Source organism: Lepidochelys olivacea (assembly GCF_965140295.1).
Source record: "Lepidochelys olivacea isolate rLepOli2 genome assembly, chromosome: 13".
NCBI lineage: Eukaryota > Metazoa > Chordata > Testudines > Cheloniidae > Lepidochelys > Lepidochelys olivacea.
The window spans coordinates 32,105,990-32,123,663 of record NC_140423.1 but is presented as its reverse complement, the minus strand read 5'-3'; the positions used below and the strand labels follow the sequence as shown (position 1 = coordinate 32,123,663).

Genomic DNA, 17,674 nt, shown 5'->3' with positions numbered 1-17,674 from the left:
CCTCTTTCTTCTGAGCTGCCCGAAACCTTCTCCAATATGCTTCAGGGGTCAGTTTAAACTTCAGTCACAAAACTTGTTTTCAATTATCATAATCGTTACAGTCTTCCCATAAGGGTAAAGATGTCCAGGGCCTTTGCCTAGCAAGCAGTGGACCCAGGTCCCTTACTATGTCCCCTTGTCTGAGCTTATTTAATTCACATAGCGAGGAAGTCATTTGGAGTCTATGCCACCCACGGGCACAGGTCCTTGGCGTCTGGCTCCACCTGCCGGACAATGCTTCTGCTGCAACAGTTTCGCCATCTTGATCTGATATTGATGCTCCCTGTCCTTTTCTCTCTTCTCTGTTGTGGCATTGTGCTGGCGTTTGGTCTTACTGGCACTGCTGCGGGTCCCAGACTGCTTTCTCTTGCTAGAGCAAGGTCTGCAAGCTGCGAGGTTTCCAGATGCACTCTGTCCCTCTCCAGCTGAAGCCTCTCTTGCTCCAGCTGTTGAGCGTCCAGCACCCCTCTTGCAGTGGTGGCCTTGGTCTGGACAGAACACAGTAGCTGACTGTCAGCCTCTTCCCTGTTTCTCTCCAGGGCATTGGCTCCAAAATTCTCCATCTACTGGGCCCTCTGTCAGTCGACTGGATGTTCTCTGTGAACATGGACCATCATTGCTTGACTGGTCATACGAATACAGCAAATCACTAAATATGATTTTGCTCTATCTTCAGGGCTAATCTCCCTTTCCCTGCATAGCTCAACCAACAGATTTGTCTTCAGTTGTTCATAATTCATTTTCCCCATCTCCCTTTTCACTGTGCCTTACCCCAGAAAGACTACTGAGGCTTTGTTCTCTGTGCCGTTCCTGTCTAAGTAACTTGCTTTTGCTGCTGTTGGCATTTATGCAATTGACATTGTTAGAGATCCCACCAATGCTGCCACCATAGAGATCGCGGTTCAAGGTGGCTGCACCTGGATTTCCCCTCTGTGGTTCAGCAAACACACTCACTCTCAGGCTAGTAGCTCCCCAGCCATTGCCCTTTTGGGTGGAGACCCGCAGCTCTCTCCCCTCTGAGCAGGGCACTCCCAGGGTGTACAGCACCCTGTCTTCACTGTGTCATTCCCAGCGCAGACCGGCTGCCCAAGGACACCTGTTTGCTTTCTCTTCGGAGACAGAGAACAGTGCAATTGCTACAGAGACAAGTTACCACAAAGCTCTTCCTAAGCAGGCCAAGTTTATTCCTAGGGTACAAAGCATTACTGAGAAAACAGTGAAAGAGCAAAAGAAACTACCCGCATGCTAATAAGCTCACCAGAGTTACCCCAACTCCCTCATGGGCTCTGGCAAGTGCAGGCTTTTAATACCACACCCTAGGAGCCTCCTTGTGGTACACGGTCATCAGAGCTTCAGCTCAGAACAAGCACCCAGTAGGCCAAGTCCTACCAACCCTCCCCTAAGAACTGGGGCCCTCTGGGCTCCAGGGGTCCTGCCCATTTGCTGGAGCAGGGAGAAGCCCTAAGGCAGGTTAAACCCCAGGCTTTTATTCAAAAGTCTGTTCTTTGTCTGGTGGGCTCTGGAGAATCCAGTCTGCACAAGCATATGCAGCTCTCCCCAGGGGGTGACTTCAAAGGGCTGGGAATGGAGGAGGTACATTAGTATCCCCCCTCCCTGCTAGAGAAGAGGCACACAATGCCACAACAACACAGCCACAACTGCCTTTTTCACACTGTGCCCAAAGGTGCTAATCCCAATTCCATACGGTTTAACTTAACTCAATAAAGCTTATCCTCATTCCATCAGGATATTGCAGGATATTGTCCGTCTGTCACAGAGCCTCCTCTGGGGCAGAACATATTGAAATGAAAGTCATAAGTAGTCTCAAACCAGAGGGCTCAACCTGCAAACACATGCTACTAGGACTGCCTCTTACCCCCATCCAGGAACTACTCCCAGCAGGAACTGCAGGCTCAGCGCTTATCTTTCTTTTTGTAGGTGCTGGTGTGGTAGGGGCCCCGTACTTCACAAGACCATAGTCATCGACTTTGCTGAAGAAGTCACCATTTGTGCAGAGCTGCGCTCCAAAACCTGAGTTTTCACTTTTTTTAAATGAACGTTGTTAACCTGGAGAATGTTAACTGAGTATGACTGATGTAGTGTGCACGCCTGAGTCTGCAGACAGCCTGAAACAGTAACTCTGAAAGGTGTGAACTGCCCCATTCATCTCAGTCTGGGCTCCAGGGACTCTGATTCTGTGGCCAAGTAATCTGGCCATGGAATTCATCATTTCTGCCCCAGAATTCACCATTTTGCTGCAGCCAGATGCCTGACATTTATTTTTGTCTCCCTGCCCTGCTTTGACCTGTCTGTAGCTGCCACTTTCTCTTAAGCTCCTCGCACAAGGGGTCTTAACTAGAAACCTGTGTATGCTCCCTGCATTGCTCTACGGAGACAGGCAGCAGGGACTGGGAACCAGAGCAGGAGTCCTGCCTGTGGCGAGGGGATAAGGGGAGCAAGAGGTGTAGGCTGGGTGGCTGGGCTGCCTGAAGAATAGTACAGGAGCCACGGCCCAGTGAATGGCGCTGGGCCCCTGGAGAGCAGAGCTAAAAGCCCTTCCTTGAAGGGACTCAGGGCGTGTCTACACTCACAGTACTGCAGCGGCACAGCTGCACCGCAGTAGGGCTCGGCGAAGATGCTGCCGACGCCAATAGGAGAGCTTCTCCTGCCGGCCTAGGTCCGGCACCGCCCCGAGAGGCGGGAGCTATGGAGCTATTGTCCCTCTCTGCTATCGCAGGACAGAGCAATGGGCACTTGTGGTTCAGTTGCCTAACGCTTTCCATTATAAACCGCTCTTGCAGCTGTGGCGAAGCGCTCTAACGTCCCCATGGCTTGTGCTGGCCCTTCGGAATTTGGCAGGAGGGTGGGCCTGGGCCCCAGGAGGGACCTTTTGGGGACCTCAGGAAGTCTGTTCATATTTGGTTGAATTACATACTATTAAAAGTCACCATTGCCTGCCAACAATTCACACAGCCAGCTTGGCCTGGGCTTCCTCCCAAGCGCCCGCAGCGTTCCCTGCGCATTGCACATGTTCTGTCTCCAACCTCGCTTCAGAAGCCCCCATGGCACGGAACCCGCAGCCGGGGCACAGGCAAAATGGATCCACCTCCTGCGGCTGCCCATCGAAACACCCTCAGTCTCAACTGAACCCTGACAAATACAGAGCTGAAATCAGGCTGGCTCCCCTGCGATGTTGTAACAGCTATTAGAATTATAAGAATCACAAGAATGTGTTTAATGCTCAGACTTTATTGAATGCTCCTGCGTAGCTGCCTGCACCAATCTCACCTATACCATTGTACCCCAGATTGGATGGTGATATTTGAGCACTTTGTCTTGTGAGTCTCTATGACTGTGTAAATGACCAAACAGGGATAGCCACTGACTAGTATGAAAGGCCGACCTCTAACAAGTGTTTCTCCCTTCCCAAAAGGAAGGGGCCATCCATACCAGATGGACTGTTGGGGATATTGCAAAAAGAAGACAAAAGATTTTGTTGTTGTTCTGCCTTCTCCCCATGAAGATAAGCCAAGCAAGTGGACTCCTCCCATCAACTGAACTGAGGTTGCAGCTCACAGCACATGGCAGAAGGGAGATAAAAATGCCAAACAAAAGGAACCCGAGATCTCTATGCTGCTTGGACTCTGGGGGACAAAATTTTCAAGGCATAAGCAAAGGATCCCCAGCTGCTTAGCCTGGGTTAGCCCTAAGGAACATATAGAGCTGATTATAGAAGCTTTTATTACCTTTTGTTACTTAAGATTGGAACTCATTTGTGTATCTATGTTTACCTGCTTTCACCTTGTAAATAACTCATTTCTTTTTCCTAGTAAATATATTGGTATAAAGCTTATTATAGGACTGGCTACAAGCATTGTCTTTGGTGTGAGATCTAAGGCGGAACAGACTTGGGGTAAGCGACTGGCTCTTTGGGACTAGGAGTAGCCTGAATATTGCTGTGATTCTTGCTGTAAAGGGCCAGCTATCACAAAGGCAGGCTCACCTAGGTGACAAGACAGATGGGAGTAGCCAAGGGGACTGTGCCTGACTTCATGGTTAGGCTGTTGTAGTGCTTGAGGATTGGTTGGTGGTATCCGAGTATAGAACTCCCCACCAACGTGGGGTTTAGGCCCTGCGTCCTAACAGCCCGCCTTGAGGCGGGACTCACGCTCTGAGCACTACAGCGTTACAGCAACCCAGTCCACAATTACACCACCACATGCTGTTTTGTCCATATGACAGTGGCTTCATTTCTCGGTGAGGAAACCAACTGGGCCTTCTACCCCTGACATACGCCTTGTGGCTGGGAGAGCACTCAGGCCTGAGGCACTTGGGCAGCAATTCTTACCAGACCCTTGACTGGGACCAGCAGCTTCTGGGAGAACTCGGCAAAGGAGGTGAAGGCACTGGCCAGTTGCTCGTCACCATCACTCTGGTAGTTTGCGGAGAATTTTTCCTGGGCTGCAATATGAGCTTCTATGTGGCAAGCGAGATCTAGGCACACAAACACCAAAGCCCCAATCAACATGGATAAGGAGAGCAGAGAAGGAAGCTACCATCGGCTGTCCAGTGATCCATACCTCAACCCGCTCCCCAGACAGCTGTCAGTGTCTAGGCCAGAGTAGGACAGGGCTGGAAGGGGCAGTCAAGTGGGGGAGAGGAGCACTGGGTCTGGGGGGGATGGATGGGTGAGTGCAGGGGGAAGGTGGGGATTGGGGGTGAGGGGAGCAGGGGCAGGGCTCGGGGCCTGGGGCAGAGCAGCAATGGGGGATGGGACAGGTGAGTGGGGCAAACCAGGGGAAATGTTGGGAGATGCGCAGGTGAGCGGGGCAGAGCAGGGCTGGGGGTGTGGGGAGGGACAAGGCAGGGCTGAGGGGTGGGGCAGGTGAGTGGGGCAGAACAGTGGCAGGACTGGGGGATGGGGCAAGGTAGGGGTGGGAGATGCGGAGAGTGAGTGGGGCAGAGCAGGGGTCGGGGAGGGGCAAGGCAGTGGGCAGGTGAGTGGGGCAGAGCAGGGTTGGGGGTGTGGGGAGGGACAAGGCAGGGCTGAGGGGTGGGGCAGGTGAGTGGGGCAGAACAGTGGCAGGGCTGGGGGATGGGGCAAGGTAGGGGTGGGAGATGCGGAGAGTGAGCGGGGCAGAGCAGGGTTGGGGGTGTGGGGAGGGACAAGGCAGGGCTGAGGGGTGGGGCAGGTGAGTGGGGCAGAACAGTGGCAGGGCTGGGGGATGGGGCAAGGTAGGGGTGGGAGATGCGGAGAGTGAGTGGGGCAGAGCAGGGGTCGGGGAGGGGCAAGGCAGTGGGCAGGTGAGCGGGGCAGAGCAGGGTTGGGGGTGTGGGGAGGGACAAGGCAGGGGCAGAGCAGGGGTCGGGGAGGGGCAAGGCAGTGGGCAGGTGAGCGGGGCAGAGCAGGGTTGGGGGTGTGGGGAGGGACAAGGCAGGGCTGAGGGGTGGGGCAGGTGAGTGGGGCAGAACAGTGGCAGGGCTGGGGGATGGGGCAAGGTAGGGGTGGGAGATGCGGAGAGTGAGTGGGGCAGAGCAGGGGTCGGGGAGGGGCAAGGCAGTGGGCAGGTGAGCGGGGCAGAGCAGGGTTGGGGGTGTGGGGAGGGACAAGGCAGGGGCAGAGCAGGGGTCGGGGAGGGGCAAGGCAGTGGGCAGGTGAGCGGGGCAGAGCAGGGTTGGGGGTGTGGGGAGGGACAAGGCAGGGGCAGAGCAGGGGTCGGGGAGGGGCAAGGCAGTGGGCAGGTGAGCGGGGCAGAGCAGGGTTGGGGGTGTGGGGAGGGACAAGGCAGGGCTGAGGGGTGGGGCAGGTGAGTGGGGCAGAACAGTGGCAGGGCTGGGGGATGGGGCAAGGTAGGGGTGGGAGATGCGGAGAGTGAGTGGGGCAGAGCAGGGGTCGGGGAGGGGCAAGGCAGTGGGCAGGTGAGCGGGGCAGAGCAGGGTTGGGGGTGTGGGGAGGGACAAGGCAGGGCTGAGGGGTGGGGCAGGTGAGTGGGGCAGAACAGTGGCAGGGCTGGGGGATGGGGCAAGGTAGGGGTGGGAGATGCGGAGAGTGGTGCGGGAAGACCTTGCACCAGGGCGGCTGGAGCCGATGGGCTCCCGCTCTGGGCACACAGACACTGTGGAGCAGGTATTGTAGGAGGCAGCTCGGGTCCCAGAAGGTGCCCTTGAGAAACAGCCTCTGGCGAGGGTCCCCCCCGCCCCCAGCCCTGGCTGTGCCCCTCAGCAGCAGCAGGGCTGCCTCCTCCTGCTCCTGGCGCGCTGCAGGGTCCCCGGGCTAGCGCTCCGGTCAGTGCTGGGGCGGCAGGGGAGGAGGACGAAGCTCCAGCACAGAGCTCGCTCCCATCCAGCCCCATCAGCGGTGTGGGGGGGCCGGGCTGGGACAGGGGAACAGCCATTCCTTTCAGCTTGGCACTCGCTCTCTGTCAGCTCCCCGCTGGGCAGGGAGCGCCAGGGCCTGTGAGCACGAGTGACCCCAGGCCCGTCTGGCCTGGGAGATGTGGCGGGAGCTGGGTGGCACAAGCAGGGGTGTGTAAGCCGACCTGGGCAGCACAGTGGGGTTTGGTGATGCCATGGCTAGTACTTGTGCAATGCCACCCTTATTGCTAGGGGTGGTCTCTGCCCCTCAGCTGCTCGCCAAGCAGGGGGCATTGCTGTGGGGCCGTGGCTGGGGTGCTCACAAGGGCACAGCCTGGCCTGACCTGCCCCATTTCCCACTCATGCCCAGTGCTCAGTGCAGGGTTTCTGTGAGGAGGGCAGAAAGGGTCTGAGGCCAGCCCTGATGTCCACTGCAAAGCTGGGAGGAGGGCTCAGGGCTGGATAGCAGATGGCAGTGAGGAGCGTGGAGAGAGCGGCAGGACTGGGGGACTCCCCTGCAATTGGAGGGGTTCCAACATACCCAGAAACAGGCACAAACATGGGGGCATGTCTCCAAAACCCCAGCTCCCCCTGCCCACTCTCCAGCCCAACAGACAAGCCTCCCTCCCCCTGGCCCACTCTGGGTCTCCGGCTCTGCTCTGACCTTGTCCAGAAGCATGCTCTGCTTTGGTGGCTTTCCTCATTTTCTGCAGTACAGCTCGATCAGAATCCAAGGCCTAGGAACAACAAAAGAGGTTTTGTAGGTTTCTTCCTGCCAAACCCTCTAAACATGAGACTAGTAAACATGAGACTAGACGCAGCCATGTTGCAGATGGGCTACACAGCCAGGAAGCGGGTTGGTTTATACAGCCTATCGGCACCAGCCAGCACACCCCAGGGCACAAGCACCACACACTGCCCTGCCCAGCCTCTGCTCATTTGTCCCTCCTGCTCGGTTTGAGGGAAGCTGCTACAAGGAGCCTTAGTAACCAACAGCCCAGTTGTTGCTCATACCCTGCTCTTTCCCCTCTTTACACACAATCCGCTGCTGCTGGGGCTTTCAACAATCACGACTAGACCCACAAAAGGCCTTATCTGTGGCCTGTGGGTATTCTGGGACACCCACACCAGCCAGCCCACCCCCAAAACCCCTGACCCGCTAACCCACAGCTGTCTTTTGCGAGGGTTTAGGCCTGCTCAGAGCACACAGTATCCGGATGTGGCAGCTTCCACTTGCCCAGCTGCAAAAACTTAGGGGCCTAGGGAATTTAGGTGGCAGCTGAGTGAGGGTTTGGACGATCTCAGCAGTGCCTAAGTGTTGGATCTAGCCCTCAGTGCCCAAAGCTCACTGCACTGGGAGTTGGGTTGAGCACCCAACTCCTGCAGGCACTTTTGGCCATCTCAGCCCATGATCCAACTACGTTATTAAGGTAGCAAAGTCCCACACTCCAGTGCCAGATTACAACTGCCTGGGTAACGTATGACAAAATGATGGTTAAGACACTGTAAATAGCTCTAAACTAAGTATTGCAAACCCAAGCAATTCAGAGTTAAGGTTACACTTCCCAGAAATGGGGGGCAGGAATAGCTCAGTGGTTTGACCATTGGCCTGCTAAACCCAGGGTTGTGAGTTCAATCCTTGAGGGGATCTGGGGCAAAAATTGGGGATTGGTCCTGCTTTGAGCAGGGGGTTGGACTAGATGACCTCCTGAGGTCCCTTCCAACCTTGATATTCTATGATTCTAAATCCCAATCTGTTAAGGTAAGAAAGGGTAGAGCACCCACAGACCCTAATTCTGCCATGTTACAGCCAGGGCATGGGTGGCCAGACCTAGAAATCAGAGCCAGAGTCCGCTGCAGGAGACAAACTGGAGATTCGAACCATGAGTCAGGCCAGGTTAGGATACCAGAGGGTCAGAGGCAAACTGGACTCAGAAACCACACGTCAGATGCCAGAAGTCAAGCCAGGTCGGATGCCAGGAATGAAGCTGCGGGAGCAGGGACCACAAGGCACACAGTCCAGAGCAGGGTGGAGCCCAGTGGCTCAGACAGCTCCCTGCCAGCTTCAGCAGGGCCAGTGGCTAATCAGCCACCATGGGACTCTACCAATTGGACCTCAGGGGTGGAGCCTCACACTGGGGCTGGGCTTCATGGGTCCCAGGTAAGTGCTAGCCAGCTCCATTGCCGAGTGGAGGGTTGGGGCCTCCCCTACAGACCTGGGTTCAAGACATGAGGGTCAGGATACACCATGAGAGGAAAAATGATGGTGTCTTTAAATCAGTGTAATCTAAACTAGGCCCACAAAACTCACACTGCCTTAATGATAATTGTATGGCTATTGCAGGGCAGCATTAAGGTGCCTTGTTCCACCCCAGCCTTCCTGGGTGACTTGGACAAGTCACCCATCTCTCTGTGCCTCTGCTCCCTGATGGTACCATGGGGAGGGGGCACTGCCCCACAGGGGTGGGTGAGGACACATTAGATTAATGGATTTTAAGGCCATTGAGTCTGACTTCCTGCACACCACATGGCGTCCCTGCATTAATTACTCCTGTTCTAAATCCTATGGCTGAGGTTGAACTCAGCAGATCTTATAGAAAAACATCCAATCACTATTTAAAGATTGCCAGTAATGGCGAATACACCACAACCCTTAGGAAGCTGTTCCGCTGGTTCATTATTCTAACAAATGTACACCTTAGTTCCGATCTGAATGTGATTAGCTTCAACTTCCAGCCAGTGGATTGTGTCAGACCTCTCTCTGCTAGACTGAAGAGCCCATTATCAAATACTTGTTCCCCATGTAGCTATTTACAGACTGTATCAAGTCACCCCTAAACCTTCTCTTTGTCAAACGAACTAGTTTGAGCTCCTTGAGTCAGTCACCGTAAAACCTGTTTTCTAATTTCCGAAGGCTCTGAGGTGCTCAGATATTACACCCATGGGGGCCAGAAAAGTACCTAAGAGAGAGCTGCTGAGTTCAAGGCCACCTTACACATCACCGGAGAAGAAGGGAAAGGGCACAGACCCCTCTCTATTTTAATTCCTAGGGCTGCTTGAAGCAAACTGAAGTGGCACAGGAATTGACCCAACTGTGGTGAGTGCCTGTGACCAAGATGCACAATGGAGGGAGGTTTCCCAGACGCAATGCCCCAGGGGTAAGGCCAGCCGGAAGGGTGGCTTTCCAGACCCAGAGCAGCCAGTGTCCATCACCAGCGGGGCTGGCACATGCTATGCAAGCACCAGGAGAGCTGTTCCCAGAGAATACAGGCACAGCCAGGGTCAGCAAGTCCACTGGCAAGTCCAGCCTCTTTTCATTGTTGGCAGGTCCCTGACCCGCCACCAATCTAGGCTCTTTCAGCCTAGGCCCCACCACAGCTCAGCCAGCCCAGGACCCATCCCCAGCCCAGGCCCCACGGTTTTTAAGGCCCGGCTTGACAAAGCCCTGGCTGGGATGATTTAGTTGGGGTTGGTCCTGCTTTGAGCAGGGGGTTGGACTAGATGACCCCCTGAGGTCCCTTCCAACCCTCATCGTCTATGATTCTATGACAATGAATGCAGCTCAGTGAATGGCGGGACTTTCCATTCCCCCCTTGGCAGGACAAAGATGCTCCCTCTGAGATACATCTTTATACCCTGATACAAACAAATTAGGTACTGTCTCTGACATAATTACTGCTCCCTGATGTGGCTAGTTATCACCTTGTACATATTGGTTCAATTAAAACATATTTATTACATACTGTTATCCTGACTTTATCTTTTAGAAGGGGTCAGTGTGTTCCTGTTGTCCTTGGGGAATGTTTCTGTATCATCCCTGATATTGGGATGTTCTGGTACCACTTGATATCAGGATGTATTTGTGAGAACACTCTGTGCTTAGTGCTACTTAGGAATGTGTAATATCAGCCCTGGTCTTGCCAGATTCTCTGAGCAGGTCCTGCCTCACAGCAGGCCTCTGATATAAGGGCTCATGTCTCAGCCTCTCTTCCTACTACACCCACCTGCCCTGGCTTTGTGCAGCTCCCTGGAAGTGGCTGGCATGCCCCTGTGGCCCCTAGGAGCAGGGACAATCAGGAAAACCCTGTGTGCTGCTCCCGCCCCCCCGTGCTGGCTCTGCAGCTCCCCCTGGCCACAGCGCTGGCAGCGTAAACTGTGCAGAGCCTCCTGGCTGTGTCTCCGCATAGGGACCAGACATGGTGGCTGCTTCCAGGAGCAGTGCAGAGCCAGGCAGGCAGGGAGACTGCCTTAGCCCTGCTACACCGCCGACCGGGAGCTGCCTGAGGTAAGCGCCGCCAAGCTTGACCCTGCACCCTGAACCCCCTGCCCCAGGTCTGAACCCCCTCCTGCACCCTAACTCCCTCCCAGACCCCACACCCCCACCCAAACCCTCACCCCCGCCCTAGGTCGGAACCCCCTCCCACACTCCAAACCCCTCGTCCACCCAGAGGCCCCTTCTGCACCGCAAACTCCTCATCCCCAGCTCTACCCCAGAGCCTGCACCCACAGCTGGAGCCTGGAGCCCCTTACCACACCCTGAGCCCCTCATTTCTGGCCCCACCCTGAAGCCCACACCTCCAGCTGGAGCCCTCACTCCTCCCACACCCCAACCCCCTGCCCAGCCCCGTGAAAGTGAATGAGAGTGGAGGAGAGCAAGCGGGGGGGGGGGGTGCTGGAGTGAGTGGAGGCGGGGCCTCAGAGAATAGGTGGGGTGGGTCCTCAGGGTAGGGGTGAGGAGGGGGTGGGGCAAGGGTGTTCAGTTTTGTGCAGTTAGAAAGTTGGTAACCGTAGGGAGTTCACACCCTGTGATTGTCTCTTTCTCACGCACACACAGGAGCGGAGAGTTCATGCCCTGTGATCGTCTCATACCTATGAGGGAGTGGGGGAGTGGTGCACACCTGTGATCATCTCACACACACACAGGGGCATTCACACCTGTGACCATCTCACACACACATGGTGGGGATGGGTCACACCTGTGATCATCTCACACACACATGGTGGGGGCGGGTCACACCTGTGACCATCTCTCATACACATGGTGGGGATGGGTCACACCTGTGACCATCTCTCATACACATGGTGGGGGCGGGTCACACCTGTGACCATCTCACACACACATGGTGGGGGCGGGTCACACCTGTGACCATCTCACACACACATGGTGGGGGCGGGTCACACCTGTGACCGTCTCACACACACATGGTGGGGGCGGGTCACACCTGTGACCGTCTCACACAGACCCAAGGGGTCAGGCAGTTCACAAAGCAGAAATCAGGTGAAAAAACCAATGATTTGGGACCAGTCTCATGATTTTTACACTTATGGGGTTGGCTGCAGTGCAGCTGACAGGTGGAGGACCTGTGGCAGGCAAGAGGGCTGGAAAGAGACTCCTCTGTTTCCTGGCCCCCTATCTGCTTCTCAGGGTCCGCTTCCCATCTCTCATGGGTATCTTAGGGCCAAACTGAGATCTTTTATTCTTTATGATACTTGTAACGAACTACTCCCTTGAGAGAGCTCTGAGAGTCCAGCCTGGCCAGGGCCCCACTGCACTAAGGACAGGCCTGAAGAGCTCACCCGTGCGGGGTCTGGGCCCTGAGGCAGGCCTACTGCCTTTGGAGGAAGCAATAAGGCACCGTTCGCCATCACAGACTAGCCCTAAGAAAGAAAAGGCGAATGCTTCCGCTGTTTGAGACCAAGGTGCTCCAGCTGCACACAGTGTAATTGAAGGCTATCTACAAAATCTATAGCACAGATCTCCAGATTGTGGGGCACACCCCCATAGGGTGTGTGGAGGAACATCTAGGGGGGTGTAGTGGGCCCCAGGCCAGTCCCCACAGAGGGCAGGGAGTAGGGTTGCCAACTTTCTAATAGCAGGAAACTAAACACCCTTGCCCCACCCCTTCCCTGAGGCCCTGCCCCTGTTCACTCCATCCCCCCTCCCTCTGTCGCTCGCTCTCCCCATCCTTTGCTCACTTGCTTATTTTCATTGCAAGGCCCAAGCAGGCACCAGGAGAAGGCCAGGAGGTGCAACAGTTTGAATGTGGGAGATGGAATGTGTGATTCAAATACCCTTCACCTCACCAGGGAGAGATTCTAAACACAATTGTAAAATTAATCCCCCCCCCCCCCAGGAGAGTCCCACTCACTCGCAATGTGCGAGACTAAAGAGACTATTGCAGGAGCTTGATTTTTCTTGCCTTCACCCAACTGTCCTGGTAGGGGATCCAATAGTGCTGTAGCCACCATCTGATGCCTTTCCTACCTGACACTGAACTGTATAGCATGGGGGGAAAGTGATGCTGTTCCATGTTTAATGACTAATTAATAGGACTGTAGAACACAGGCCAGAGACCCACCCAAAATAATTCCTCAAGCAGATCTGTTAGAAAACCATTAAGTCTTGATTTAAAAATGGTCAGTGATGGAGAATCCACCAGGATCCTTGGTAAATGGACTCAATGGCTAATTACCCTGACTGTTAAAAATTTACACCTTCTGTCTGTAGTAGGAAGATGTAAGGTGGCCACATAACAGTGTTTAGCCCACTGGGCCATCTTCAGTCCATGCATTATGCTTTTCCAGGACAATGGGTAAACATCCTCCCCATAAAAAGACAAAAAGCAGGGGAATGTAGGAAGAAAGCCTGAGACATAAGCCCTTGTATCAGAGACCTGGTATGAGGCAGGACCTGCTCATAGAATCTGGCAAGAACAGGGCTGATATTACAGAAATACACATTCCTAAGAAGTGCTAGGAACAGAGTACTCCCACAAACATATCCCGATATCAGGGATGGTACAAAAACATTCCCCCGGGATAACAGGAACACACCGACCCCTCCTAAAAGATAAGGTCAGGATGACAGTACCTAAGAAAAATATCATGTGTGGTGTCATTGTAAAAGTTAGGATTTGCCGACTACAATTATCTTATTTGTATGTATGTATCATTTTTGTATCTAAAGTTATGAATATTGACTATGTAGCTGTATTGCAAATGTAGTTACACCTGAGTGACATCATCTGTAGGTAAGATGCTTCCAGTCTAGATAGCTGTTTGGGAAGGGTCTGTTCAAGTTAATGGGCCATCAGAGGAAACAACAGGCCTTAGGAGAAGCTTATCCCCCACCTGGTGAGCCTTCCTGAGAACACTGGAGACAGCCTATGAGTAACAGCTGCTATGACTGTCTGTTAGTCTGTTAGCCTGGGATAGAATTTTGGGTTTGACTTTTTGATACTCTTATATCTTATACTAATATGTGTAAACAAAGAACAAAAGACTATGTATATTGCTTCTGCCTAGTCAGATGGGTTTGTTAGTACAATGGAAACAGATAAGAGCGGTTAACGTGTTACTTGAATGCACACTTTAAGATTGCCTCAACCCCTATCTCAAGACACTTTAAGATTGCCTCAACCCCTATCTCAAGGCAAAGTTAAGCAACCATCGGGAGGGGCAAAGGGCAATTGGGGGGAAGGTATAAAACACTAAAAGACCAAAGAAATGCCTGTCCCTGACTGTAGGACAACCTCACTCCTTACCCCTCCCATGGGTTACAAAAGAGTTGAGACGAAGACCCCAGACCCAAAACTGGATGCTAAGTTATAAGGGGTGGGACTGTGGATGTGCATTTCAGATATAATTATGCCTGCTGAGGAGGGGGAGAGGGAACACTGGGAAACAAGGCTCTGCGGCATCAGAGTTATGGGACACAGGCTTGCTGGAAAATAATCCGAATAATCCCAATAATCCTGCACTTTGGACTTCTGGTCTTCTGCTTTCTGTCTGCGTGACAAGAATCAGGGGAGAGGGTGAAGGGAAAGCCCTCTAACACAATGTATACTAGGGCATGTGACCAGATCACATGACACTGATCTCCATTTTGGGTAGCTGTATTTTTTCACAAACTGGTCTCGGAACCAAGTTTGAAACAAAGGGTTCTCGCCATCTGGAAAAGCTATATAAAGCCGGGAGTGACATCATCTATTGTTTTTCACTCCCCCACATCTCAACACCTGAGAGAAGCTCTGAAAGACAAGGACTTGGAAATGGGGTGGGGAGCCCAAGCTGCAAAGCAAGTGCAGCTTGTTCCTTGAGAATCTGCCAGCCTGCTTGTATCTTCAGCCATGGGGAGAGATTGCTAATTCATATCCAATCTTTCTAGTATTTTAGGCTTAGTTTGCGGTTTTGTTTATTTACTAAGTAATCTACTTTAATCTGTTTGCTATCACTTATAATAACTTAAAACTACCTTTCGGTAGTTAATAAACTTGTTTTATGTTTTAATCTAAACCAGTGTGCCTTTAAGTGAAGTTTCAAGGGAAAATCTCAGCTTGGTTAACACAAGTGTGTATTCTCCTCTCCACATTGAGAGAGGGGTGAACTATTTATGAGCTTACATTGTACAGACCCCTGTGCAATGCAAAATGATATAATTTTGGGTTTATACTCCAGTGCGGGGTGCGAGCCTGGGAAGCTGGGAAATTGGCTGTTGTCTCTTGCCTGTCTGTGAGTGGCTTAGGTAAGCACTCAGGTAGCTTATTTGGGTGTGTGGCGCCACCTGCTGTTGTGTTGGGTGGTAGCAGGGCCTGGAGATGCTAAATCACCAACAAAGTAGGGTGAGAAGGGATGACCCAACAGGCTGGTTAGAGGGGCGCAGCGGTTCCCCTAGCTCTCAGACTGCACCCCGGGGGTGACACCTCGTCACAATAGTTCTGACCCATTCTCATGCAGTGACAGTCACTCCCTCTGGGAAAGGCACACAAATTTACTCCTCATTCCTTGGGCTCATGCAGAAGCCTGAGAGTCTTCCTTAGGGAAGAGGCCAAATTTACCATTCTTGGGGTGAAACAGCTTGAAGCCAGGCAGCACAGCGATTCCCCCTGGACACTTGTGCCATCACCAACTTCCTTGGCATCAAGGAAGGCCCACAAAAAAAAGTAATTTTCAGAGAATTCTATTCAAATTTATTTGAGTGGACTAGGGTGATCCAGTGGATATAGTGTATGTGGACTGTCAGAAGCCTTAGACAAGATCCCTCACTGAAGGCTTTTAAGTTAAGTAAGCAGTCATGGGATAAGAGGGAAGGTCCTCTCCTGGATCAGTAACTGGTTAAAAGACAGGAAACAAAGGGTAGGGATAAATGGCCAGTTTTCACAGTGTAGAGAGGTAAATAGCAGGGTCCCCCAGGGTTCTGTACTGGAACCAGTGCTGTTCAACATATTCATAAATGATCTGGAAAAAGGGGTAAACAGTGAGGTGGCAAAGTTTGCAGACTATACAATATTACTCAAAAGAGTTAAGTCCAAATCTGACTGTGAAGAGTTACAAAAGGATCTCACAAAACTGGGTGACTGGGCAACAAAATGGCAGATGAAATTTAATGTTGATAAGTGCAAAGTAATGCACATTGGAAAACATGATCCCAACTATTCACACAAAATGAGGGGATCTAAATTAGCTGTTACCACTCAAGAAAGAGATCTTGGAGTCATGGTGGATAGTTCTCTGAAAACATCTGCTCAAAGTGCAGCGGCAGTCAAAAAAGCTAACCAGATGTTAGGAACCATTAGGAAAGGGATAGATAAGAAAACAGAACATATCATAATGCCATGATATGAATTCATGGTACACACACACCTTGAATACTGGGTGCAGATGCGTTTGCCCCATCTCAAAAGAGATATATTAGAATTGAAAAAAGTACAGAGAAGGGCTACAAAAATTATTATGAGTACAAAACAGCTTCCATATGAGGAGAGATTAGAAAGTCTGGGGCTGTTCATCTTAGAAAAGAAACAACTGAGGAGGGATTTGACAGAGGTCTATAAAATCAGGAATGGTGTGGAGAAAGTGTTATTTACCCCTTCACATAACACACAAACTGGGGAGGGTGTCACCCAATGAAATTAATAGGCAGCAAGTTTAAACTAACATAAAGAAAGTACTTCATATGAAACAATCAACCTGTGGAACTTGTTGCCAGGGGATGTTGTGAAGGCCAAAAGTATAACTGGGTTAAAAAGAAAGACTGAGATATGTCCATCAGGGGCTATTAGCCAAGCTGGTCAGAGACACAACCCTATGCTCTGGGTGTCTCTAAACCTTTGAGTGCCAGAAGCTGGGACTGGATCACTTGAGAACTATGCTGTTCTGTTTTGCTCATGCCCTCTGAAGCATCTGGCACCAGCCACTGTCAGAAGACAAGATACTAGGCTGTGTGGACTATTGGTCTGACCCAATATGGCCATTCTTGTATTCTTATGAGATGCAGTATTCTCACAGGGCAGGGTCCTGCACTGTGAAGCCACGAGACCCAAACCACAACACTTGCACCATCTCACAGACCCACCCCCCTCCAATGCCCTTGTTTGTACCAACAACTCCTGGGGCTACTTGTTATCACCCTTGGTTCCAGAGAAGTTGTCTCCCTTGATACTTTGGAGAACATGCCCTCAATGCCAAGGTAGAAAGGGTGGGGAGGCTCTGGCTGTTTCTCAGATCACTTATGCCTGGCTCAGACTCTGCCTTCAGATTCCTAGATATTAAGGCCAGAAGGGACCATTGTGATCATCTAATCTGACCTCCTCCAGAGCACAGGCCAGAGAACTTTCCCCTAGTGCATACATTGTAGAGAGCCATCCCATGGTAGATTGCTCCAGTGGTTAATCACCTCTCTGTTCAAAATGTGCACCTTATTTTCAATTTTAAATGGTCAAACTTCACTTTCCAGCCACTGGATTTTTTTCCGCATTGTCTGCCGGATTAAAGAGCAGTCAGACTTGTGCTTGGGTAGGTACTGATGGACCTGGTCAGGTTTCTGCTTAACTTTCTCTTCAAGAAACTAGACAGACTGAGCTCCTTTCATATCTCACTGTAAGCCAGCATTTCCAGCCCCTAAATCATTCTTGTAGCTCTTCTCCACAACTGTTCCCATTTTTCAATATCCTGTTTAAAGTGCGGGCACCAGAACTGGATGCTGTATCCACGAACTGTCTGACCATCACTCTGTAGAGAGATAACATCACCTCCCAACTCCCACTCAATATTCCTACGTCTATATAGCCAAGGATCACATTTGCCTTCTGGTACAAAGTGTCGCACAGGGAGCTCCTGTCTGGTTGTTTTCTGCCATGACTGCAAATCCTATTCAGAATACTGTCTCCAGCTTGTATGTGCAGCCAGCATTCTTTGTTCCTAGATATACCTACAGCTAAATGCAAGTTCGTAACACACATTGTTTGAAGTTCTATACACAGATGCCCAGTGTGACCTTGGG

General features: G+C 52.0%; 1 protein-coding gene across 1 annotated transcript in view; it reads right to left on the bottom strand.

Moving 5' to 3' along the window:
• LOC311529646 (arf-GAP with SH3 domain, ANK repeat and PH domain-containing protein 1-like) overlaps nt 1–17,674 on the bottom strand; it is a gene marked incomplete at its 5' end in the record, with an annotated part of 119,014 nt that overhangs the window by 91,672 nt on the left and 9,668 nt on the right. Inside the window, 2 exons of the mRNA XM_084645775.1 lie at nt 4,388–4,533; nt 7,058–7,130. Coding sequence (XP_084501901.1) covers nt 4,388–4,533; nt 7,058–7,130 — 219 coding nt within the window. The remainder of the gene's footprint in view (nt 1–4,387; nt 4,534–7,057; nt 7,131–17,674) is intronic.